Below are 27,007 nucleotides of genomic sequence, written 5' to 3'. Positions count from 1 at the left end.
TGTGGGGTGTGTATGGGAGTGACTGTGTGTGTGTGTGTGTGTGTGTGTAACTGTGAGTGTCCTCTATTTGTGGGGTGTTTGTTTGTGAGTGTGTGTTCTGTGTGTCTCCGGGTGAGACCAGGTTGGTGTCTCTCTGTGTCCTGGTTGTTTTGTGTTCAGTGTAATTCCTGTTGACGTTAACTGTTATGCTTCCGTCTTTGTGGATTCCCAGTTGTAATCATCATCCTTCACCTGACATCCTAATGTTTAGCATCGCAGCTGTCCTGCCCCCGCCCCCACAGATCCCACCTGCTAGCATTGAGACTACGCAGTGCAGATCCTGTTTGTTGTGTATTAACACTCTGTCTATGCTGCTTTAGCCCTGATCCCTGCAGTTTGCAATGCAGCGACTGTTGTCTGCCATGACCTTAGTGCTTGATACTGCAGTTACTCCCGGCCCTGGCTGCCACCACATGTTCTTCCACCCCCAGTTCAACCCAATGTTTGTGGCGTACACTGCTCCTGAACTGCACAGATGTAGGTGATTTTACCACCTCTCTAAACACTGCTGCAGTCTGTAGAGCTGGTGAACTCAACCAGAGACATTGTGTTCACCATGGATTAAACCCCACTAAATTAGTTAATTATTCTAATGGCACTATTTTCATTCATTCATTATCTGTAACCACTTATCCAATTCAGGGTCGCAGCGGGTCCAGAGCCTACCTGGAATCATTGGGTGCAAGGCGGGAATACACCCTGGACAAAAGAATACACCTACGGACACTTTTGAGTCGCCAATCCACCTACCAACGTGTGTTTTTGGACTGTGGGAGGAAACCCACACGGACACGGGGAGAACACACCAACTCCTCACAGACAGTCACCCGGAGCGCGAATCGAACCCACAACCTCCAGGTCCCTGGAACTGTGTGACTGCGACACTACCTGCTGCGCCACCATGCCGCCCCTAACGGCACTAACATTTGTTTATTCTGGACTCGCTCACAGCTCATTTTTCAAACCGTTTTCTAATCTGTGTAATTTAAACATTTATACCCCTGCTCCCCCTGAGTTCCTCATTCACCCTCCTAAATATCCACTCACTCTCTAACTAATCACATCTGTTTAAGAACTAATATTACACTCTTAACCAAACAGCCCACCCGACTTTAGTGATGTGCATAAGACCTGTTATTCTGGGCTTGGGTGGTTTGGCTGTACATGTATTCTCATGACTTATTGTGAGTAGCTTTCTATCAAACTATCTGTCTCTATTACTGCACTGCTGGTCTACCGCCCTCACGAACCTTGTCCATCTTTATCTCTGAACTATACGAGCTACTCCAGTTCTTCCTCTCAACTGCTGTTACTCTGTGACTTCAGTATACCTGTTAATGCTCCTGATAACAATATAACAACCTCCATCTTTCATCTTTACAACATTGCAAAAAATACACCCATCTCCCTCTCAATGTGGGTTTCCATCCAAATCGTTTGCACACATTTAATGTAATAAAGAAATATCAGCAGAAACAAAATGCAAAATAAGTCATATTTCCATCCACTGCACTTTAGCGAATAAACTTCAGATGACGTAGGCTTCGTGATCAGGGACAGCATCGAAACGAGGGAGAGGGGGGATATCAATAACACACTTTATATCAAAAAGCTTATTTAATATTTATTAGGGGTGGGTCTTTAGCGCGTTAATTTCGATTAATTAATTACGGGGAAAAAAACAAAATAAAAAATTTAACATGTTTTAATCACACTTTGCACCATGGAAAGTTTCTCAGTGCATGAGTTCCAAGCATAAATTATAACGATGCACAATGTGATGAACATGATGGAGATGACGGAAGAGACTATGCTGGTGGATGGGAAATTTAAATACAAGAAACTTCCAGATGAAAGTACAAACAAAAATGTTATTTGCACTTTATGCAGGAAGGTGTATGCTTATCACAGGAGCACTTCCACCGTTTGTTACCACCTCAATGCTAAACATGTTGGGGCTAGCGCACAGGTCAGTAATGTTAACAGTACAGTAATCTCTCGCGGGCGATGCGTTCCAAGACCACCCGCGAAAAACGAATTTCTGCGAAGTAGAGGAAAGTGTTTAAAGTAGAACATGTGTTTAACGAGTATTTGGACTTTTAAACCCCTCCCTGTTACTGTTAACAACCCACCCTTTGCATTAAACAGACATTCTATAATGTTTTTCAGCTAGAACTACATGTGATATCCTACCAGTTTCTTTAATAGAGTCATTCCTAAGCTGTGATTTAGCGTCAGTAAATTTCACTCGGATGTGGACATGAACAATACATGTACTGTACATAAGAAATACTTGTAAATGATATATTTTGTCACTTACAGGCCTAGTCTAATACATGTAAATAATAAAAAAGCCCCCTTGAAAAAACCTGCGAAATAGTGAATCCGCGAAAGATGAACCATGAAGTTGCGAGGGATTACAGTAACGCAAACAGTGTCGCCAGTCAACACTCGACCACATGTCGGGGTTCACATTCAGAAACAAAATGTCAAAGTCCATGTCAGACAAATTGACCCATTCACTGGTAGTAGACGGTGGGAAAATAAAACAAGATTTTGAATCTAAGCTTATGGTCGTTGATACATCAACCAACACTAAATCAATATTTCTCATGCTAAAGAGAAAGAGAGTCGGGGGAGTCAGTTAAAACCCTGTGGTCGAGGGGTCAGTGCAGGGCGCTGGGCTGCATGAGCAGTGTGTATAAACCAGCTGAAACATCACAGAATATTCGAAAACCCTTTTCCATCACCATCAGGGCTAACATTTATATTCTTACTCTAATACAGAGAAAAATGTATTTCTCATAAACAATAATTAGAGAAAAAGTTCAAAATTGTATATATTAATATATTTTTTAGAAATTATACAATTTGTTTAGAAAAACATTTCGTTAAAAAAGGTAAATTTTAAACATTAAGCAGCAGCTTGGATGCACACAAGATTTTCTCAGTGCACTGTAGAACTATTAGGTTTCAAAACAGATTCACAGGAATAAAAACAATTGTAGTACACTATGATGAATGTGCATTAATTTCTAATAAAAGACATGTTAATTTTTGGGGCTTAAATATGCTGAAAGTTATCAGTGACCTCTCTTCACTCTCAGTCACTCCTCTCATCACACGAGCCCAGATCGGAATTTGAGATAACCGAGCAGAGAAGGATCATAAACCACACTACAGGGATGGTTTATGACCCAAAGTCTCAGAGGATCAAGAAAGGAATCTTTAGCAATGGCAGAGACACTCCAAAGATCAGTTTATGCTTTCTGTAAAACTGCTTAATGAAGAACTTCTCAAACTATAGAATTAAATCTTAATTCCCATTAGTTTAAACAGTTTAAAGTTACATATGGGTACAACTGTGTGAAGTTAATTCCATTTAAACAATCAAAATGGGTGGAATTAATTTACATGTGTAACAGTGGTGCAAATTTCTAAGTTAGAATTCTCTTCTGGTTAGAGAGTTTTACAGCAGAGGCTCTTCAGCTCAGAACTTTCTAGAGAATGCTCTTCAGCTTTCTTCAGGCTTCTTCAGAAACTCTGCAGATCTCTCTTATGGCTCTCTCCTAAAACATGCTCAGACTCTTCAAGCAGAGTCCAAGCCAGAACATAAAAAGAAAATGTAGAGAGATAAGGAAAGAGGAGGTGTGGAATGAAGGAGAAACATAGATTCACCCAAGGGTGAATCTGCTTCTAGCCTGGAAGCTCAGCTAAGAGAGCCCAGAAATTACAACAGAAATTTTATTTTTATTTCTAGTAAAATAAAAGCTATAGATTAAGAAAAGCTGTACTTTAAATCCGGGTGGCACGGTGGTGCAGCATGAAGTGTCACAGTCACACAGCTCCAGGGACATGGAGGTTGTGGGTTCGAGTCCCACTCTGGGTGACTGTCTGTGAGAATGATGGAGAATTCTCACAGAGTCCTTCAGAACGGCACCAGCTCCGACAGAGTGGTCGCCGTATCTCTGGCCAAAAGGGAGAGGAGGAACACCAGCCAATGCAGTGCTACAGGCCTGCGTCTGCAGTGCGCCGGAAAGCACCGCGTGTCAGGATCAGGGACAAAACAACTGGATTGGCACATTCCTTCACATATTCAGTTCTACACGCAGAGTCTCAAAAGTAATTATATATGAACACAACAATCATATATATATATACAGACACAAAAACTTGAAATGAGTGGAGACAAGTGTGTGTGGCTGGTGATTCTTACATTTCCGTAGTTCTGGTTTCATCCTGATCTTCCCTTGATGTTCCACCCTAAAACCACATACACACATATCCAGGTCAGTAATGTCTGGCAGGGTTAAAGGATCTGAATGTGTCTACACTGCACAGAAAATCCAAGGCAGTAGTGCAATGTCAGTAGGGGGCGCTATGTGCAATTATTTATATCAGGGTTAAATGAACATTTCTGAGGCATTCAGTATGGATTTAAAGTGAATTTACTCTTTTTTTCAGATAAAACTTTTACAGTCGTAATTAAACCTTTTCTGTTGGTGAACGGTGGATTTCACACCTACAAATCACCACATTTAACACTTTGATGTGTCCCAGACGTGTTTCATACATTTATTGCTTGGTTGAAATTGGTTGTGGTTCAATGACATCCATAAAGAGCCTATAATACAGAGTAAAAGGCAGCAGTATTTTCCACCACATGGCCTTGGCAGTCGACTGGCTTTTGTTTTGAACTATTTTTAACACTGATTAACACTGATGTCTTACCTGTGTCTTGATGACTTGACTTAAGTGAACATATCTCCTCTATGCCTAATATTCATTCATTCATTCATCGTCTGTAACCACTTTTCCAGTTCAGAGTCTCTGTGCTTAATATTAATTAATTCATCGTCTGTAACCACTTATCCAGTTCAGTCCATGCACAGTGGTCTGAGGGATTTTAAGCCATTCTTCTTGCAGGATAGTGGCCAGGTCACTATGTGATGCTGGTGAAGGAAAATGTTTCCTGACTCGCTCCTCCAAAACACCCCAAAGTGGCTCAATAATATTTAGATCTGGTGACTGTGCAGGTCATGTGAGATGTTCAACTTCACTTTCATGTTCATCAAACCAATCTTTCACCAGTCTTGCTGTGTGTATTGGTGCATTGTCATCCTGATACACGGCTCTGCTTTCAGGATACAATGTTCGAACTATTGGATGCACATGGTCCTCCAGAATGTTTCGGTAGTCCTTGGCAGTGACGCGCCCATCTAGCACAAGTATTGGGCCAAGGGAATGCCATGATATGGCAGCCCAAACCATCACCGATCCACTCCCATGCTTCACTCTGGGCATGCAACAGTCTGGGTGGTACGCTTCTTTGGGGCTTCTCCACACCGTAACTCTCCTGGATGTGATGAAAACAGTAAAGGTGGACTCATCAGAGAACAATACATGTTTCACATTGTCCAAAGTCCAAGATTTGCGCTCCTTGCACCATTGAAACCAATGTTTGGCATTGGCATGAGTGACCAAAGGTTTGGCTATAGCAGCCCGGCCGTGTATATTGACCCTGTGGAGCTCCCAACGGACAGTTCTAGTGGAAACAGGAGAGTTGAGGTGCACATTTAATTCTGCCGTGATTTGGGCAGCCGTGATTTTATGTTTTTTGGATACATTCCGGGTTAGCACCCGAACATCCCTTTCAGACAGCTTCCTCTTGCGTCCACAGTTAATCCTGTTGGATGTGTTTCATCCTTCTTGATGGTATGCTGACATTACCCTGGATACCGTGGCTCTTGATACATCACAAAGACTTTCTGTGTTTATTAATGTTAATGTCTTAAAATATCCCAGACTGTATGAGCTCCTAAACCTTACACAAATGCTGTATCAATCTGATCAATAGGTAAACCTGTCATTACTGCTGTGTTTTTAATGCAGAACACTTCTGAAACGTGTGTATGAACAATGTTGTCACATTGGGTTTGGTCAATTGATCAAGGACAAGGTACAAGGAGTAGGATAGAGGTAAGTGCAGAAGATTTATTTTCATAAATCAGAGACAGGACGCTAAACACAGGGGCTATGAGGCTAAACATTAAACAAGAAGGCTAAATATAGAAGGTTAAACAAGATGGCTAAACCGAGTGCAGACTATTATACAATAACCGTGAAACAGAAACATTAAATCAAGCGAGGAGCTAAACTAGGAACGGACAACAAACACACAGGACAGAACACGGGGCTAGAGACTTAACAGAGAAGCTAGAGACTAAACAGAGAAGCTAAACACTGAATATAGCAGGAATCAGAAACAAGGACCAGAAGCACGGACCACAAACATAAATCAGTCCACATACAGACAATGCCCCTGTCAGACATGGACTATAAGAAGACAACTCAAACAAGAAACACCTGGGAACAAGAATCACATGAGGAGACACTAATGAGAGGGTGGAGCTAAAGACCAAGGAGGTGCTAAGGAGAAGACAAGGGAGAACCTGAACAAAACAAAGAGCCATGTGCTTGTAATAAACACAGGAAATAATGAGACAAAGATAGAGCAGGAAAACACTAGACAGGTCAATACATGACAACTGTACACGAACAGATTATATAAGACCACACAGAACTTACAGCACTGTTTTCTTCCCAATTGTGGACACACCTTGGGTTCAGGATTTTATCTCAGTGTCCACTGTCTCATAACTACAGGACAGACACCTAAAGTCCCCCTACAGATAAAGGCTGTGGTTCTTTAGAAACACTGTACCCTGTGCTGAGATGGACACACCTTGGGTTCAGGGTTTTCCTTCTTCTGAATAAGAAGCATCTCCTTGTGGAAACACACTGTTATTGTGTGTGTTACTGTTTGTGGTTGCACTCAGAGCCTGGTGAAAATGTTTCTTCCAGTGACAGACTCTAACGATACCAACCCTATTCCACACTGTATTTGTGTTCCACAATCATCAACAACAGCTGCTCTCTGTACTTCACATTATATATTCTACAGGTCTATGTCAGTAGACAATAACCCCAACATCATCCATACACCGCACAGCAGAGTGTGTGTGTGTAACTCACTGTAGTTTCTCCAGTGCACAGTGTGAATCCTGCAGTAGACCAAAGAGCAGTGTGTGTGTGCGTGTGTGAGAGATTGAGTGAGTGCACATTGTGGATCCTGCAGTAGATCAGAGAGCAGAGTGTGTGTGAGTGAGTGCACATTGTGGATCCTGCAGTAGATCAGAGAGCAGTGTGTGTGTGTGAGAGAGAGAGAGAGACAGACAGATAGAGAGACTCACTGTAGTGTCTCCAGTGCACAGTATGGTTCCTGCAGTAGATCAGAGAGCAGCTTCACTCCAGACTCTCCTGGGTTATTGTAGCTCAGATCCAGTTTTCTCAGGTGGGAGGGGTTTGATTTCAGAGCTGAAGCCAGAGAAGAACAGCCTTCATCTGTGATCATACACCCAGACAATCTGTAGAAAGGAAGGAAAATAGGAAGAGATTATATTGGTGGCTGGAATTACACACAGTTTGTTTGATTGAGTATCTGGTAACCCGTTTTGGCTGTTCCTGTACCAGTTAAGAAGAATCTGTTTTGCTCCACCTGGTTTTCCTGTTATTTCTGTTTTTACTGTTATTTCCATTCTTATTCCTGTTCTTACCACTTACTAACCATACATGGATTTATTTGATAGATTATCTCCACAGGATTATTCACTAGAGAGGCATGTTTCTGGTTCAACCAGAAAAATTTTTGGTTCCTAAATCAAACAATAGCGATAAGTACCTTCAATACCATGGCTACTGTAGGCTGTTTTGCCTGCTCAGACTGTAGCATGTTTAGTTAAATCCCCTTTTTCACCTCTAACGATAATGATAGTGGCTGTGTTTGTGATAAGTGCCAGCTAGTTAGCTCTCTGGTGGATAAAGTGGACCCAGCTAGAAGTGCGCATACAGAGCTTACTATTATCAAGGGATAAACATCGAGAATCAGTGCTAGCAACTCCAGGTGCCTTAGGGAGAGTCAGCACCCCCTCGACTCTGACATTAGTGCCCTCACAGCAGGGTGAATGGGTGATGTCTCGGTGACATAGCCGGAAAGCTAAGGCTAATGCAAATGCTGAGGCCAAAGCTAGCCCACCGGGACACCACGCTCCTCCGATTTGCGTGTCAAACACTTTTGCCCAGCTCAGTGAAACACCCGCTGAGGAGCCTGTTAAAAGTGCTCTGGTTATAGGAGTCTATGTCATTCAACACATGAAATTAGATACTTCTTTAGGGGTGCTAGCAGTAATAGTTAGCTGTTTACTGGGAGCCAGAGCACTTTACATTAGTGGCAAACTTAGACTGTTAGCTAATAGGAGATATTCGAGGATAGTTATTCATGTAGGGGCCAACGGCTTTGATCTGCAGCAGTCTGAAGTAACTAAGGGTAATATTAGAGAGGTGATTAAACTGGCCCAGACAATGTCCAATGCCATAATCTGCTCTAGTCCCAACCCAATGTGGCGAGGCGCTGAAGCCTACAGAAGACTTTCGGCATTAAACTGCTGGATGTCCAAGTGGTGTTCCGAAAATCAACTGGGCTTTATAGACAACTAGTTACATTTCGAGGGCAAGCCTGGTCTTATAAGTAGGGATGGTATCCACCCCATGTGGGAGGGTGCTGCCTTACTTTCTTGCAGCATAGCACATAGTCTTTTATCACTAAACTCAAAAGCAGTTAGACCAAATGAATTTTCAGCACTAAATGAAACCACCCCTGTGGGCTATAACTATGTACATAGCCCAAGATTATTGGGCAAAGGAGGTGGAGTATGTCTAATTTGCCAAAATACCCTAGATATCAGTCTTAAACAATGTGACACCTTCACTTCTTTTGAGGTTCTCTCCACTATTATTACAAATCCGGACACAAAAAAGGACACATTTTTATTATGCAACATTTACAGACCACCAGGGCCCTACTCAGAATTTCTAAAAGAATACATTGATTTTGCTGCAAAACTAGCTGTATGCAATGATGAATTTATAATTGTAGGAGATTTCAATATCCATTTTGAGAAGGCAGATGACCCACTAAAAAGGCATTTACCTCAATCCTAGACTCTATTGGTATTACTCAAAATGTAACAGGGCCTACACACTACTGTAGTCACACTTTAGACTTAGTTTTGACACTAGGTCTTAACATAGACAAAATTAATATCTTACCGCAAACCTCATCAATCTCCGACCATTACCTAATTTCACATGAGCTATGTCTTAGCCATAATATATGTACATCCCCTCGCTATTCTACAAAGCATATAATAAAACCATCTGCCACCCTACAATTTATAGAAAACCTCCCAGAACGATCAACCCCAGTTCCCGCTCCATCAGACCCAATGGAGCTAGATGGACTAACTGACTACTTAGAAAATACCTGTCTATCGACTTTAGAAAATGTGGTGTCAGTTAAAAGAAAAAGGATAAGTGTCTCATGAGTAAAGTCTTTATCGATTATTTCAATAATAAAATTGACAATATTAGACAACAAGCTCAATCCACAGTATTAAACCCGACCTGGCTGCCATCCAATGTGGCTGATATAAAACATAACGTAATTGTAAAAGAAACCTTTTACCCACTCTCACAGTTAGCAGATTTTCACCTCTGCAAACTGTACAACTTGCACACAACGCAATTCCCACAAAATTACTCAAAGAAGTACTAACAGCTATTATCAATCCTCTTTTAACTATAGAAAATTCATCCCTTAGCCTGGGCCATTTACCAAAAGCCTTTAAACTAGCAGTTATTAAAACTATAATCAAGAAACCTAATATTGATGCTAGTGTATTGTCTAATTACAGGCCTATTTCTAATCTACCATTTCTGTTCAAGATCTTAGAAAAAGTCATTGCTCAACAACTTAGTTCATATCTACATAAGAATCATATATATGAAAAATTCTTATCTGGATTCAGGCCACATCATAGCACTGAGACAGCTCTAGTCAAGATAACAAATGATCTTCTTTTGCCTCTGATCAAGGCCACATATATGACAGACCACAATATTCTCCTAGAAAGGTTAGAAAACATGGTTGGAATCACAGGGACTGCCCTATTATGGTTCAAATCTTACTTAATGGAACATTATCAATTCGTAAATGTAAATGATTTATATTCAAATTATTCTAAAGTAAGATCTGGAATTCCGCAAGGCTCTATTTTAGGACCATTATTATTTACATTATACATGTTACCGCTAGACAGTTATAAGAAACCATGACATTAACTTTCACTATTATGCAGACGACACGCAATTGTATATTTCAGCCAAGCCCGATGACAAACACAGATTAAAGAAAATAGAGGACTGTGTAAAAGACGTGAAAGGCTGGATGTTGCGTAACTTCCTCCTTTTAAACAGCAACAAAACAGAGGTCCTGCTTTTGGGTCCAAAAGTGTCAAGAAATAAATTATCAGATTTAATTTTAAATCTCGCTGACTTTCCAGTTAAACCTGGTTCAGCAGCAAAAAATCTTGGTGTCATAATTGACCCTGATTTATCATTCGATCAACACATAGGCAGTATCACTAGGACAGCTTTTTTTACATCTTTGCAACGTCGCCAAGATTAGAAAATGCCTTATCACTGCAGGCCACAGACACATTAGTACATGCCTTTATTACTTCAAGGCTTGACTACTGTAATGCACTACTGTCAGGATGCACCAGTAGAAATGTAAGTAAACTTCAACTAGTTGAAAATGATGGAGCCAGGGTCCTCACTAAAACTAGAGAATGTGAACATATCAGTAGAGGTGTATCATCACTTAATTGGCTGCCTGTTAAATTCTGTATTGATTAATAAATTCTGTTATTAACATATAAAACTCTACATGGGCTTGCTCCTGAATACCTTCAAGGTACTTGAAGATTTCCTATTAAGATCCTCCACGATTACTGAAATTACAGAGTACTGAACTTTTAATAGTTCCCAGAATTCATAAGGCCTCAGCTGGGGGAAGATCTTTTTCCTATAAAGCCCCCAACTCTGGAATGATCTTCCAGAAAATGTTTGGGACTCAGACACAATCGAAATCTTCACATCTAGGCTAAAACTCATTAGTTTAGTTTATCTTTTGGTAGTTAATGCTCCCCATAGATAAAGGCGGCAAATCCAGGCCTTGGAGCTGCCCCTACCCTTCATGGACTCCTAGCTATTACCAGTAGATTGACCAGAGGAGGGTAGGTCACCACTTGTGACCCTTGATTCCTCCAAACGTTTCTTCCTCAGCTCTGAGGGAGATATTGCTTGCCACTGTCGCCCTTGGCCTCGCTCAACTGGGGATATTTACATTCTTTACATTTTTATGACATGTATTTCATGTCAAAACTTTGTCTTACCAGAATTCTGTGAAGCTGCGTTGTCACAACATCTGTTGTAAAAAGCGCTATACAAATAAATTTGATTTGATTTGATATTAACACAAAGAATACAGCTGCAATACAGTACACACAAAGCTAACATCACACTTCTCAATTTATAGCCATGAAACATCACAGGATCATACAACCTATAGCAAATTGCACCGTTTGTGATTTTTGGAGCAATCCAACTTTTGGGATTTTGGAATACAAGCTTCCAAAGTGGGAATTTTTCCCAGAGGAATACATTGGCCAAAATTTCAACCTGCTATAACGCAGTTAATTCTTAAGATGGTGAGACCTAGGTACACCAGCACGTCAAATTTCAGACCGATCAAACTCATGTCTCATTTTATCCCTCCTTCAATTCAAATCAAATTTATTTATATAGCGCTTTTCACAACTGATGTTGTCACAAAGCAGCTTCACAGAATTCCAGTAAGACAAAGATTTGACATGAAATGTAAAAAAAATGTAAAGCCCTCAAGTGAGCAAACCAGGGGCGACAGTGTCAAGGAAAAACTCCCCTAGCTGAGGAAGAAACCTTGGGAGGAACCAAGGCTCACAAGGGGTGACCCATCCTCCTCTGGTCAATCTACTGGTAATAATAGTTAGTAGTCCGTGAGAACTTCAGTGTAGGGGCAGCTTCAAGGCACTTGGTGGTTGCTGGAGCGTGGGCAGCTGGTCTGAAGCATGGAGGAGGATCTCGGCAGTCGTCCATCAGTGTCCAGACAGACAGGTGGGTCGTTTACTCGGAAAGAGGTAAAGGGATGGAATTAATTGGAACTGTTTGGTGTTTGTAAAGCAGAAAATGTGAACATTTCCAGAGTGTGGCTAATGACTCCGGCATATCTGATTGACAGTTTTAACTAAAAGGAGAGAACCAGAAGGACACACAGACACGGGAGCATCCTGAAACACTGGCATCCCTCCGCTCCACCGTCAACAAACTTGAGTGATCGCGTGAAGCGGCGGGACGACAGCACCAGCATCTCAGTTTACTTTATTTCCCTGTGTCCATGGACCCCCCAGATCTGCCACCTTTATCTATGGGGGAGCATTAGCTACCAAAAGATAAACTAAACAAATGTGTTTTAGCCTAGATTTGAAGATTGCGACTGTGTCCGAGTCCCAAACATTTTCTGGAAGATCATTCCAGAGTTTGGGGGCTTTATAAGAAAAAGGCTCTTCCCCCAGCTGAGGCCTTCTGAATTCTGGAAACAATTAAAAATCCAGTATTCTGTGATCTGAGTAAACGTAGAGGCTCATAATAGGAAATTGTATCTTGAAGGTATTCAGGAGCAAGCCCATGTAGAGCTTTATATGTTAATAACAGAATTTAGTAGTCAATGCGAAATTTAACAGGCAGCCAATGAAGTGATGATAGAACTGGGCTGATATGTTCAAATTTTCTAGTAGTAGTTCAAATTTTAGTGAGGACCCTGGCTGCAGCATTTTGAACTAGTTGAAGTTTTCTTAAATTGCTGCTGGTGCATCCTGACAGTAGTGCTGTCAGGATCATGGGGCAGACTGACGGAGGCGGACGCACTTGCTAAAACACAGTAACTTTTTATTTACAAGACAAGACAACCATACAAAGACAGACTAAGATAACTAGCGAGAAAACTTAAACAAAGAAAGACTGAAACTGAGAAACTTGGAAACAATGACTTGGACAGAGAAAGGGAACTGGACATAGAAACCTAGAAAGAGAAAGCTAAACACACAAAGAGAGAAACAGACTAATCTTAGACAGAACTAAATAGACACTTGAACAGCTAGAACTAAACAGACACAGAAAGCTAAACAGACTAAACTTGAACATAGACATAAACCGAGTAAACTCACCCACAGACAAAGAGACAAAAGAGATACAAAAACTGACTTGGAGGGTATAAGAAATAAGTAAGACAGACCAGAGAGTATAAAACAAAGGTGAAATGTTCAACAAACAGGAGAGACACAAGGGAACTTAAATACCAGACACAGACAAGATGCACCTGGACAGATAACGAGGGGGCAGGGTAACAAATGACTCAGACGAGGAGGCGGGACAACAGATGTGCTAACAGAGAAACGGGAAAACAGACATGACGAGACGAGGGCGTGACAAGTGCGTTACAGTAGTCAAGCCTTGAAGTAATAAAGGCATGTACTAATGTTTCTGCATCCTGAAGGGATAAGGCATTTCTAATCTTAGCAATATTGCGAAGATGTAAAAAAGCTGTCCTAGTGATACTGCCTATGTGTTGATCAAATGATAAATCCGGGTCAATTATGACACCAAGATTTTTTGCTGCTGAACCAGGTTTAACTGGAAAGTCAGCGAAATTTAAAATTAAATCTGATAATTTATTTCTTGACACTTTTGGACCCAAAAGCAGGACCTCTGTTTTGTTGCTGTTTAGAAGGAGGAAGTTACGCAACATCCAGCCTTTCACGTCTTTTACACAGTCCTCTATTTTCTTTAATCTGTGTTTGTCATCGGGCTTGGCTGAAATATACAATTGCGTGTCGTCTGCGTAACAGTGAAAATTAATGTCATGGTTTCTTATAACTGTGCCTAGCGGTAACATGTATAATGTAAATAATAATGGTCCTAAAATAAAGCCTTGTGGAATTCCAAATCTTACTTTAGAATAATTTGAATTTAGATTGTTTACTTTTACGAATTGATAACGTTCCGTTAAGTAAGATTTGAACCATAATAGGGCAGTCCCTGTAATTCCAACCATGTTTTCTAACCTTTCTAAGAGAATATTGTGGTCTATTGTATTGAAGGCTGCGCTTAGGTCAAGGAGCTCCAACAGGGATACGTGGCCTTGATCAGAGGCAAGAAAAAGATCATTTGTTACCTTGACTAGAGCTGTCTCTGTACTATGATGTTGCCTGAATCCAGATTGGAATTTTTCATATATATGATTCTTATGTAGATATGAACTGGGCCACGGCTTTTTCTAAGATCTTGGACAGAAATGACAAATTTGAAATAGGCCTGTAATTAGACAGTGTACTAGCATCAAGATTTGGTTTCTTGATCATAGGTTTAATAACTGCTAGTTTAAAAGCTTTGGTGCATGGCCCAGGCTAAGGGATGAATTTACTATAGTTAAAAGAGGATCGATAATAGCTGGTAGTACTTCTTTGAGCAATTTTGTGGGAATTGCATCAAGTGTGCAAGTTGTACAGTTTGCGGAGGTGATAATCTTCTCTAGTTCTAACTGTGGGAGTGGGTAAAAGGTTTCAAGTCTTTCTTTTACAATTACATTTTGTTTTATATCATTCACACTGGGTGGCAGCCAGGACGGATTTAATCCTGTGGCTTGAGTTTGTTGTCTAATATTCTCAATTTTATTATTTAAAAAGTCCATAAAATCTTTACTGGTGAGTGTTGCTGGAATTAGTTGTTTAGAACCTTATTAGAACCTGCTTGATTTTTTGTAATTCTGGAAAACACACTAAACAGTGCTCTCTGATTATTTTTATTATTGGAGATCAGCGAGGCCAGTGTTGTATTGTTTTTTTCCTTTGGATCTGAATTGTACCATTTGGACTGTTTTAGAGATCACACATTCCCTGTTTTAAACACCTTTGATAAGAACAGCTGTTAACTTTACGACAGTGCACCAGGAACTCAGATGATGTATATGGCCTAGGTTGTTTATGGCTTGTTCATGACAGTGATGTGCTACGACAGTTCCTGGTGCTTCCAGATCCTGTTTTAGGTAAAGATCAATCCATGTGTGAAGTTGTAAAATGGGTATAAAGATGTGTGCCCCTTACAAACCATTAGATCAGTCTGAGATTCAGCCTGTGACCAGATCATTCTGAGATCAGTCTGAGGATCAACCAGAGCGCTCAATAAACAGCATTATATCCAGACGGGTCTCCTCTCTTCACTTTGAAACCACCAGAAGACAAGTTTACAACAGTTGGTGTTTCTGCCCGGTTCAGATGGTTTCTGAAAACTCCTGGTGGCTCTTCATGATGGTTTTGACTGCTCACATAGAAGACAACTGAAGTTGTGCTACAGATCATCCCAGAAGCAGAATCAGCTCCCTAAATCTGGATGGGGTGGTGATTCTCCCTCTGACGACAACAAACCATATGCAAGCGGTGAGCCTACTAGAACCTTATGAGTCCATTTATGGAGAAGAAGAGCTGTTAAATTAAGAGAGTCTATGTTTTGTCTTTGTATTGTTTTTGGCTTCTTAGTACTAGTCTAAGAAGTGAGGCAGGGTGTTTTCTTGGCCTTAGCACACAGTCGTTCCTAATTGGGTTTATTAGGATTTAGTGGGATTTGAATGTGATCAAATCCAGTTTCCGGTCTTTTGCTACGCGCAGGTATTTTTCCTAATTGTGTTTCATTAAGACAATAGGTGTAGGAATTATTTGCCTAAGGTCTGTTGCGACACTGCGATATTCTTAAGTGTGTTTCCTTAAGACAGAAGACACGGTGAGGCAGAATGTTTCTCGTGCCCATAGAGGTGTGCTTAAACTTTCCCTAGTTGAAAGATACAAGGGTGCACTAGAGTTCCTGGTCAAATAGATGCAAGGGTAAAACGGAATTTTCTCTAGGGTGTGTTTGTTTGTTTAATTTGTGTTTTGTGTTAAAATGTCTACATCAGATGTTAACATGGCAACAGCATTTGTAGACAGAGCTTCATTTGAGGCTGGTCTGACAAAAATGTTAGACAAATTATGCTCCAAAAGGAAGGCTAAGATATGTAAGAAATTTAATATTCCAGTAGAGTCAGACTGGAATCAGAAGCAGTGTTTTACAGTCTTAGCAAAATGTGTGAAAAAGAAGGACCTTGAGGGGTGTGTTCAGGTGTTCAGACAGTGGCATTTTTTACTAATGAATGAACAGAAGGAACAAAATGCACAACTGTTACAGGAGTGTGCTAATCATAAACGTGCAGCCATTAGTGCACAGAACACATGTGAATATTAATTAAGGCACAGAGTGAGTCATGCTCTCCAATTTGGCCTGTAAAAAAGGCTTCAGGGGCATGGCGTCTCACAGTAGATTATCGCATTGCTAACATGTGCATAGATCTTATAACACCTATGGTTGCAGATCCTAGCAGCATTTTTGATGGAGTACCAAACACACACACAGTCTTCTCTGTTATTGATATGTCTAATGGATTTTGGTCTGTTCCACTTCACCCAGACAGTCGGCCATGGTTGGCATTTTCTTTTGATGGTGAAATGTTTCAGTGGTCAAGACTACCACAGGGCCTACACAATAGTCCAACTATTTATCACCAGGCACTAAGGCGGCATTTGGCAGAACCACAATGTCCTGTTAAAAATTCCACACTAGTTCAATACATTGATGATGTCATGCTTGCTTCACCTAATAAGGAATTGCACATCAATGAACTTGTGGCATTACTAACACATGTCAGTGCACATGGTCACAAAGCTAGTCTGGCCAAAGCACAGTTAGCCACACCTTCAGTGCATTATTTAGGGCAGTTAGTAACTGCTGGACAAAGGTCCATTCTTCCTGAATGTGCTTCTGCAGTCCGTGCACTCCCAGTACCAACCACCATCAAAGGGCTTAGGTCATTCTTGGGCTTGTGCAATTATTGTCGTCCATAGATTGAAAATTATGCTCAAATTGCTCAGCCATTATATGATATTTTGAAGGGAAGCCCCAAAGAAACAGACAGTGTTCAGGTTTCCAACACGGCTGCAATAGCAATTAAAGAGCTTAAGGATGCTCTGACATCTGCCCCAGCATTAGGTTTTGTTCAACCCGATCTGCCCTTCACATTGTATGTTCATGAAAATGATGGTTTTATGACAGCATGCCTCATGCAAGATCATGGTGGTCAGTTACGGCCTGTAAAGTACTGTTCAGCCAAATTGGATATAAATGCAACTGGGTTTGGTCCATGTTTGCGTGCCGTGCAAGCAACATATTTAGCCATTACTATGTGTACTCCAGTGGTCTTATCACAGTCACTCACAGTGCGTTGTCCACATGCTGTTAAATCTCTATTGTATTTGGCTCGTGTAATTACAGATACTACTCAGAGATGGGGTAACTGGCTCTCTGCACTCACAGCTCCTAACATTTGCCTGCAAGGGGCACAGATCACTAATCCCTCATCATTAATGATGACTGCATTGTCTGATACTTGTAATGAGGGTGAAGATGATCATGACTGTGTTGTTTTGTCACACAGTCCACATATGGATATTTCTGAAATTCCATTGGAAAATCCTGATTTGATTTTGTTTACTGATGGTTCAGCACAGATTCTGAATGGCTGTAAACATGTTGGATGGGCTGTCTGCTCGCCACATGCAGTAATAGCTCAGGGTCGTCTTCCTGATCATTTTTCTGCCCAAGCTGCTGAATTGGTGGCCTTAGCTAATGCTTGTATGCTAGCTTCAGGTCTAAATGCAACAATTTATATGGATTCCAGGTACGCATTTGGTGTCATTCATGATTTTGGCCATATTTGGCGTCGTCGTGGTTTTCTGACAGCTGCTGGTACCCCTATAAAACATGCGTGTCATGTCAGCTAGTGAGCTTCCAACAGAACTTGCAGTTGTTAAAGTAAAAGCTCATAATTCCTCTGACACAGATGAAGCACGAGGTAATGCCATGGCTGATGCAGCAGCAAAGGCTGCAGGGAAATTACCAGCAGTGACAGTGGCGGCAACAAAAACTAATGACACTAGTTTACAAACTGTACATTCATCACTAATGCAAATGTAGTAATGCATCTGATGTAGTGAAGTGGTGTATATTGTGTCAGTCAAACAATACAGTGGCGGGAGTCTCCACACCTGCTGTGCACACAATGGCACCCCCAGGACCATTCACACATCTGCAAGTTGATTACATCACACTACCTCCCTGTCAGGGAAAGCAAGATGTGTTGATTGTGGTTGATAAATTTTCACGCTGGATAGAAGCTTATCTAACAAAAAAGGGAACTGCTTTGCACACAGCCAAGGTTCTGGTCCAAGACTATATTCCACGTTGGGCTTTGCCTGACATCATAGAATCTGACCAGGGAACACACTTTACAGGAAAAGTAGTGCAGGAAGTGATGAAAATTTTGCAGGTTAAATGGAAGGTCCATTGTCCGTACAGACCTCAAGCATCTGGTCAGGTGGAACGACAGAACCAAAATATAAAGCAGCGTTTGTCAAAGCTACACCAAAGTGGGGTTTCTTGGATGGATGCGCTACCTGCTGTATTGTGTAGCATCAGAGCCTCACCTACACGCAAAATTGGTTTGAGTCCATATGAAATCATTACAGGATGTGCCATGTCTCTACCAGGAAGCATTGACCTTAGACAGGCAGATGTGCATCTTACGTCAGATGCCTTATTAATGTACTGTAAGCAGCTCACCAATTCTGTACATTCTGCTCAACAACGTGTCAAAGATGCTTGGACTGAGCCTTCCAGGGGGGGACATCCAATTGTTCCAGGACAATTTGTGATGATTAAAAATCACACAGCTGGTCCACTTGAAGCATAATGGGAAGGCCCATTCCAAGTGCTTTTAGTAACAGATGCAGCAGTATTGTGTCAAGGGAAGAAATCTTGGACACACGTGTCACATTGCAAAGTAGTGTTACCACCTAACTAGGGACAGATGGCTGAACTGGTTGGAAGAGCTTTAGGAAGAACTGTATGCATGTAGGCTACAGGGGCCACACCCAAAGTGAAGACACCCTCTTTTCACCCTACGATTAGCGTTCCACACTTCCAGCCAGTATCTTAGGAGCCCAGTGTTAGGTAGGGTAAGACGTGGTAATACTCGATGCAATAGTGAAGTGATGCTCCTCAAAATGTTAAAAGTTTATATACAGCCAACATGATACTGCCAAGTCTTTTAGTTTTTGTTTTTGATTTTTATTTTTTTGTTAACATGATACTGCCAAGTCTTCTTGTTTTTTTTTGTATTTGTACCTTCTAGGTAAAGTCAAGAACAACAGTGGATGAAATGAAACTCCCTTGAAGATTTCTGCATGGATGTGTTCATCTCACCATACCTGATAATCATCAAGGAAGATGACAGGAATGAAAATGGAATTGTTGTTTCTTCTACTGACTCTATGGACTACATGTGCTGTTGTTCACATCTCAGATGTGAGCAGTGACAATGTCTTTCAACTACACTACACTATGCTACACTAACAATTATATGTAATGTAAGATACATTAGGAAAAAAATAAGGCCTATTCCACTTAGGAATATGAAATGTTTTTTTTTTTTTTTTTTGTTTCGTTTTATTTTTCTTTAATTTATTGTGTGTACGTTTCTTTTACGTACAAGAGGGAGGAATGTTGTATTGTTTTTTTCCTTTGGATCTGAATTGTACCATTTCTCCTATAACATTTTGGACTGTTTTAGAGATCACACATTCCCTGTTTTAAACACCTTTGATAAGAACAGCTGTTAACTTTACGACAGTGCACCAGGAACTCAGATGATGTATATGGCCTAGGTTGTTTATGGCTTGTTCATGACAGTGATGTGTTACGACAGTTCCTGGTGCTTCCAGATCCTGTTTTAGGTAAAGATCAATCCATGTGTGAAGTTGTAAAATGGGTATAAAGATGTGTGCCCCTTACAAACCATTAGATCAGTCTGAGATTCAGCCTGTGACCAGATCATTCTGAGATCAGTCTGAGGATCAACCAGAGCGCTCAATAAACAGCATTATATCCAGACTGGTCTCCTCTCTTCACTTTGAAACCACCAGAAGACAAGTTTAATACACCAGATATGCTGAGCGAGCTTTAGTGAGGGCATTTCTATACTCTATAAGGCTGTCCTTCCAGGCAGAATGGAACACTTCCAGCTTGGTTGATCGCCATTTCCACTCTAGTTTCCGTAATGTTTGTTTTAAAGTACGGGTTTTATCATTATACCATGGTGCGAGCTTTTTCTGTCTTATACTTTTATGTTTAAGTGGTGCTACCTTTTCTAAAGTAGATCGACAGGTATTTTCTAAGTAATCAGTTAGTACATCTAGGTCCATTGGGTCTGATGGAGTGGGAACTGGTGTTGATATTTCTGGGAGGTTTTCTATAAATTGTAGGGTGGTAGACGGTTTTATTATACGCCTTGTAGAATAGCGAGGGTTCTTACTTATATTATGGCTAAGACGTAGTTCATATGAAATTAGGTAATGGTCGGAGATTGCTGAGGATTGTGGTAAGATATTAATTTTGTCAATGTTAAGACCTAGTGTCAGAACTAAGTCTAAAGTGTGACTGCAGTAGTGTGTAGGCCCTGTTACATTTTGAGTAATACCAATAGAGTCTAAGATTGAGGTAAATGCCATTTTTTAGTGGGTCACTTTCCTTCTCAAAATGGATATTGAAATCTCCTACAATTATAACTTTATGATTGCACACCGCTAGGTTTGTAGCAAAATCGCTGAATTCTTTCAGAAATTCTAAGTAAGGCCCTGGTGGTCTGTAAATTTTGCATAATAAAAATGTGTCCTTTTTTGTGACCGGATTTGTAATAATGGTGGAAAGAACCTCAAAAGAAGTGAAGGTGTCACATTGTTTAAGACTACTTTCTAGGGTATTTTGGTAAATTACACATACTCCACCTCCTTTGCCTGATAATCTTGGGCTATGTACATAATTATAGCCTAGGGGGGTGGCTTCATTTAGTGCTGAATATTCATTTGGTCTAACCCACGTTTCCGTGAGACAGAAAACATTGAATTTATGACCACTTATGATATCATTTACGATGACTGCTTTTGAGTTTAGTGATCTTATGTGGAGTAACCCAAATTTTAGTTCTGAGGTGTTGCTGCTAGGTGTTGTGTATGATTTAATATTGATTAGGTTGCTGAAACAGGCTGATTTTGTTTTTCTACTTTTACATTTAGTTCGGGGAAAAGACACAGTCTTTAGGTGACGCCTCAAGGCTTTTCGCAGACGGTCGGTTTAGCCTGCCTGTCTGCGGCCTGGTCCCGGCTCTGGATTGTCAGCAGCTGTCTACACTACTCTGCTGACTAACTAAAAGACTATGTGCTATGCTGCAAGAAAGTAAGGCAGCACCCTCCCGCGTGGGGTGGATACCATCCCTACCTATAAGACCAGGCTTGCCCTCGAAACATAACCAATTGTCTATAAAGCCCACTTGATTTTCGGAACACCACTTGGACATCCAGCAGTTTAACACTGAAAGTCTGCTGTAAGCTTCAGCGCCACGCCGCATTGGTATGGGACCAGAGCAGATTACGGCATCGGACATCGTCTGGGCCAGTTTAATCACCTCTGTAATATTACTCTTAGTTACCTCAGACTGCCGCAGACGAATAACATTGGCCCCTACATGAATGACTACCCTCGAATATCTCCTATTAGCTAACAGTCTAAGGTTGCCACTAATATCTGGCGCTCTGGCTCCCGATAAACAGCTAACTGTTACTGCCGGCGCCCCTAAAGGAGTAGCTAATTTCACGCGTCGAACAATAGAGTCTCCTATAACCAGAGCACTCTTAACAGGCTCCTCAGCGGGAGCTTTGCTGAGCGGGGCAAACCTGTTTGACACGCGGATCGGAGGAGCATGGTGTCCTGGTGGGCTAGCTTTGGCCTCAGCATTAGCATCAGCCTTAGCTTTCCGGCTATGACGCAGAGACATCACCCATTCACCCCGCTGTGAGGGCTCTAACGCCGGAGTCGAGGGGGTGCTAACTCTCCCTAAGGCACCCGGAGTTGCTAGCACTGAATCTCGCTGTTTATCCCTTGACAATAATAAGCTCTGTATGCGCACTTCTAGCTGTTCCACTGTATCCACCAGAGAGCTAACTAGCTGACACTTAGCACAAACACAACCACTGTCATTGTCGCTAGAGGTGGAAAAGGGGGTTAAACTAAACATGCCACACTTTGAGCAGGCAAAACAGCCAGCAGTAGCCATGGAATTGCAGGTACTTACCGCTTTTAGTTGATTTTAGTAACTTACACCAAAAACGTTACTCCAGGGTCCGGTGGCAGTTTTAGTGCCTCTGTAATAAATATTCCTGCGGAGACAATCTAAAAGATAGATCTATGGATGGTTAGTAGGTTATAAAAACAGATATAAGTACAGAAATAACAGTAGAAACAAGTAAACAGGAAAACCCGAGCGATCAAAACAGCTTCTTCTAAACGGGTACAGGAACAGCCAAACTCCTCATTTGCTTTTAATATATTTTTATAAAATGTAAATTCATTTGAATAAACAGTTATTATTCTGAAAATATTCACACATTTATTTATATAGCGCCTTTTACAACTGACATTGTCACAAAGCAGCTTCACAGAATAAGTAGCAGAACAGAACATTTGAATCAAAGCCCAATGTGAGCAGCCGAAGGCTAATAGTGATATCAATCTGGGGGCATAATAACAGTGCATCAGATTAGAAGCAATTCATATGAATGGGGACGGCTAGAGTGGTAATGAGTCTTTTTAATGTGGTCAGGTTTTTTAAAGTGTCCGTTTCTATGAAGTGGTCACTTGCTTAAGGTGTAAGTCTAAATAAAATGGCAGATTTTTTAAATGTGGACTGCAAAATGGGAATCTTTTTAAGGTGTTGTTTTTTTTTTTTAATATGTCCAGTTTTATGAAGTGGTCACTTACTTGATGTGGAAGCTTAAATAAAATGGCTGATTTTTTTAATGTGGAATATTTTAAATGTGGCCTGCAAAATATAATGGAAGACATTTCAATGTGGAATTTTATTTTAAAAGTCCGTATCTATCTCTGCGATGCTGTGCTCACAATTTCTCTTGTTTGGAGCAGATGGATGTTTTTCTCTGAGGATGCTCTAATGTCTGTGTTCCCTCTGGTTTCCCTCCTCCCAGTTTGTTACGGTCAGATCTGTCACTACACTAATGAAAATATTCACATCTGCTTTTATACTGCACTCAACCAAACTAACTGCTTCTCTTTACTGTTTTCTGAGAAGATGGTGGCCCACTGATGAAGGATTGTTTACTGGATTCTCCTGCAGTCCACACCACACCAGAGCAGCTGCTCACCTCCATCTACTGCTGCCAGCCTCTGACCACTCGCAATCATCAACTACACTGAAGTAGAAATGGGCCCAGATTAGCAACACTCTGACTGATGCTTCTAATCTGATGCACTGTTATTATGCCCCCAGATTGATGTCACTATTAGCCTTCGGCTGCTCACATTGGGCTTTGATTCAAATGTTCTGTTCTTCTACTCATTCTGTGAAGTTGCTTTGTGACAATGTCAGTTGTAAAAGGCGCTATATAAATAAATGTGTGAATATTTTCAAAATAATAACTGTTTATTCAAATGAATTTACATTTTATAAAAATATATTAAAAGCAAATAAGGAGGAGTTGGAAGCTGTGGGGCAGGGGTTACCAGTCTTATCCACAAAGGGCTGGTGTGGCTACTTGTTTAAGGGAACACTATGTAAGATTTAGGCTTTTTGTTCCTGGGACAAATGCTCCTAGTTCCTTCTTGCTCCTAGTGTAATTTAAATTTATAGCACTGTACTGAAATCAATTGGTGGGGGGTGTCTTACCCTTCTCTAAAATTTACATGGTGCAGTTTATGCATTACTAAGCCCAGAGTACCAAAGACAGAGGCCTTATTCTGTTTATTACAGGTAAGTGGAGCATCACAATGATTTTGAATCTGTAATTATAAGGTCAAAATGTTACACTGTGTTCTTTAATTAAGTTGTCTTATTTTTTAAAGAAACATTATTTTTACTATATAATTACAGATTCAAAATCATTGCGATGCTCCACTGACCTGTAATAGGGAGAACAGGGCATATGTCATTGCTACTCTGGGCTCAGCACTGCAGAAACTGCTCTATGTGAATTTTGGAAGAGGGTAGGAAACCACCATCCTCCCAAACCCTCCCCACTGATTTCCTCTGAAATGGAATAAGCAGAAAAGATGACATTAGACAGACAGACAATATTCCTTTGTATTACTGACAATGTAGCTTAACTTCTAGTCCATTTTTGTAAAATAAAACATTATATTATGCCACAATATTATATAAATATTATGCTTTCAAATCTTATATTTAATAAACTAGCTTTAAATACATATGGTTTAATCCACAGATTTGGCTAACATTATATCGTTTTTGTAGCTACATACTATAACTAGAAATCTAGCGATATGGGCTTTCTAACTAGCAGACCTACTAGCTGCCAAACTGAACTGCATTTATCAACCAGACGGTGACTAGGGTGACATGCTAAATACCTCACACAGACAGAGCATGGACTTCTTGCTCGCAGCAAAGTATCTGGTACGTGCGGGTCAGGGTTATTCAAGAAAGATCCACGTTAGCCCCCTGGCAGCAGATGGACTCGCTTGCAGTTGGCATTTCAGTGTAGTGACAATACGTGCACCAGCTAGCATTCTCCATCCTCTCCAAACCTCAGGGAATGTCTGGATGCTCCTCTACACAAACATATGTTTGCACCATTCCTCTTTCATTTCTCCTCAGTGGCTTGAAGGCATAAGCCATCTGGTTTCTTGGAACTTAATCAAAATTCCTTCCAGACTCATCTTCAACGATGAGATCGCTAAAACAATGAGCATGTTTGCCTCGACCGCGACTGTTCTCCCGCGTCTAGTTCCAACTAACCAACCTCATGACGTAGTCACTGACGCAACAGCAATATGGCGGTGTAGTGAAAATAATTATGCACACGTTGCTGTGGCATAAGCACTATATAGCTGAGTCAATGATAATTAGTTATTATTTTATTAATAATTAATTATTTAATTCATTTTGCTAAGCTCCATGTTTGGGAGCCATTAAATAATATGTAGTGTCTAATTTTAGCTTAGACAAGAAGGCCATCTTCACATATTATACAGCAGAATTAGCTAAATTTAAATATTATTAATGAATTATGCTCATTGACCCTCCGTGGTTTCTTGACTCTGAAACTGAATCTGAACTAGAAGGAATAATTCTATAATAACCAAGGATTGGTTTTATCACACAACTGGTTAATTAATTGTAATATCAAATAATGAATATTGATTACACATTCATATAATGAAATGGATTACAATGATACATGAGGGAACAGGGAGATTAATATATGAGGGAACTTCTCTATGATAATTACCCTAAATTCTAGAAAAGGCTATTGTTGATCCCAGCAAGCATTCAGTACCAACCTTGAGCCATGAGAGACATGAGACCATGTGACCTTACAAATCCGGAAGGCTGGAGATAGCTGGGAGCATGTCGCTGACGCGCAGTGCTTTCCCGCGCGACTTCCTGGAGAATTGCAGACACGGGCTGCGTGGTTTGCAGCCGTGGGGGTTCCTTTTCTCTCAAGACTTTCAGACACAGCCATTGGGGTTGGTGGTGTTCTGAAGTTCTCTGTGGGGATTCTTCGTTGTTGCTGATCTGCCGCCTTCTGAGAGACCGTCCAAGCAGGTCTCTCTGGGGCCTCAGCTCAGAAGGTCATTCTTAGGGTGTGTGTGGCCGTCTTCTTCGTCGTTGCTGGTCCGGAAGCTTTGACAGAGGTCTCCTTCATGCTCTGGGTGTGGCGTCGAATTCTTGCTAAAGTTAAACTATAACTTTTCTTAATCTATAGTTTCTATCTGGACCACAATTTAGGGGCCCAAGACTGTTTAAGAAAGCCATGAGTCTGACACCTGCAGAGGAGCCTGCAGAGTCATTTCAGAAACCGATTCATTTTCCTTTTTAGCCTTGAAAAAGGCTAAAAGAGAGAATGCCCCAAGTGTCTAAAGCAGCAGGGCAGAAGGAAGAAGGCAGAGAGAGAGGGAGAAGAAGGCGCCACTGGTTTTAACCAGAGTTTGGAAGACCCGCCTTTACTACCAATTGGATAAGATTGGAGCCTCTCTTGCTCCTGATTGGCTGCTTCCTATACCTTTGTAGTGACATCACATACAATTTATGACCCTGGACAAGACAAAGGCTTGAAGACCATCTCCTTTGAATGAATCTCCAAGATTTTGAATCATACTTTTGCAATATAAAAGATTAGATGTTAACACAAAGTAATGTCATTAAGACAACCATGTTTCATAATTATTAACCAACTACTGTCACGCCCTGTTCCTCTTCCAATGTTTCCTGTCATGTTGTTAAGTCTGTCTGTCTTGTTTGCTCTAGCCCTCTGTGTTTAGTTTCTGATTTAGCACTGTGTCTATGTTTAGCGTTAGCTCCCTGTGTGTTGCCTTTCTGTTAAAGTCTCTTTGTTTTGTTATAGTCTTTTGTTTCAATTAATACTGTGTTTTAGCAAGTGTGTCTGCCTCAGTCAGTCCGCCCAGTGATTCCTGACAGAATGACCAACCATTATAAGGATGCAGCTAACACAGAAAATCCATTTGCTAGGTGCGCTATTCGCCGGACGCCGTTCCGTACAGGCCCCAGAGATCCTGTGGGGTATGTTTTAGAGGCGGCTGCGGAATGGAGTAGCAGGTTTCAGCAAATACACGCCACTGTTGCTCAGCGCCTTCAGGAGGAGTCGACTCATGAATTAAGTGACTTCTCCAGCCCGAGACGTAGGAGCAAAGAAAACCGGGGGGAGGGGGTTAGCCTCCATCC

The 27,007-nt window shown here is 41.0% G+C and overlaps 1 protein-coding gene across 4 annotated transcripts in view; it reads right to left on the bottom strand.

Moving 5' to 3' along the window:
• Positions 1-27,007, bottom strand: part of LOC136707074 (NACHT, LRR and PYD domains-containing protein 12-like) — a 111,163-nt gene that overhangs the window by 4,666 nt on the left and 79,490 nt on the right. For 2 of the 4 annotated variants that reach the window (XM_066680950.1, XM_066680951.1), the window contains 2 exons: positions 7,293-7,466; positions 4,256-4,302 (listed from right to left, as the gene is read on the bottom strand). In XM_066680950.1, the coding sequence (XP_066537047.1) occupies positions 4,256-4,302; positions 7,293-7,466 (221 nt within the window). Of the gene's footprint in view, positions 1-2,194; positions 4,062-4,255; positions 4,303-7,292; positions 7,467-27,007 lie in introns of those variants that run through there. The other 2 variants (XR_010804195.1, XM_066680952.1) reach the window with 2 other exon arrangements.

The sequence above is a fragment of the Hoplias malabaricus genome, chromosome 9 (assembly GCF_029633855.1).
Source record: "Hoplias malabaricus isolate fHopMal1 chromosome 9, fHopMal1.hap1, whole genome shotgun sequence".
Lineage (NCBI taxonomy): Eukaryota > Metazoa > Chordata > Actinopteri > Characiformes > Erythrinidae > Hoplias > Hoplias malabaricus.
Note: the sequence above shows the minus strand (reverse complement) of the source record. Positions and strands in the feature narration are given on the sequence as shown.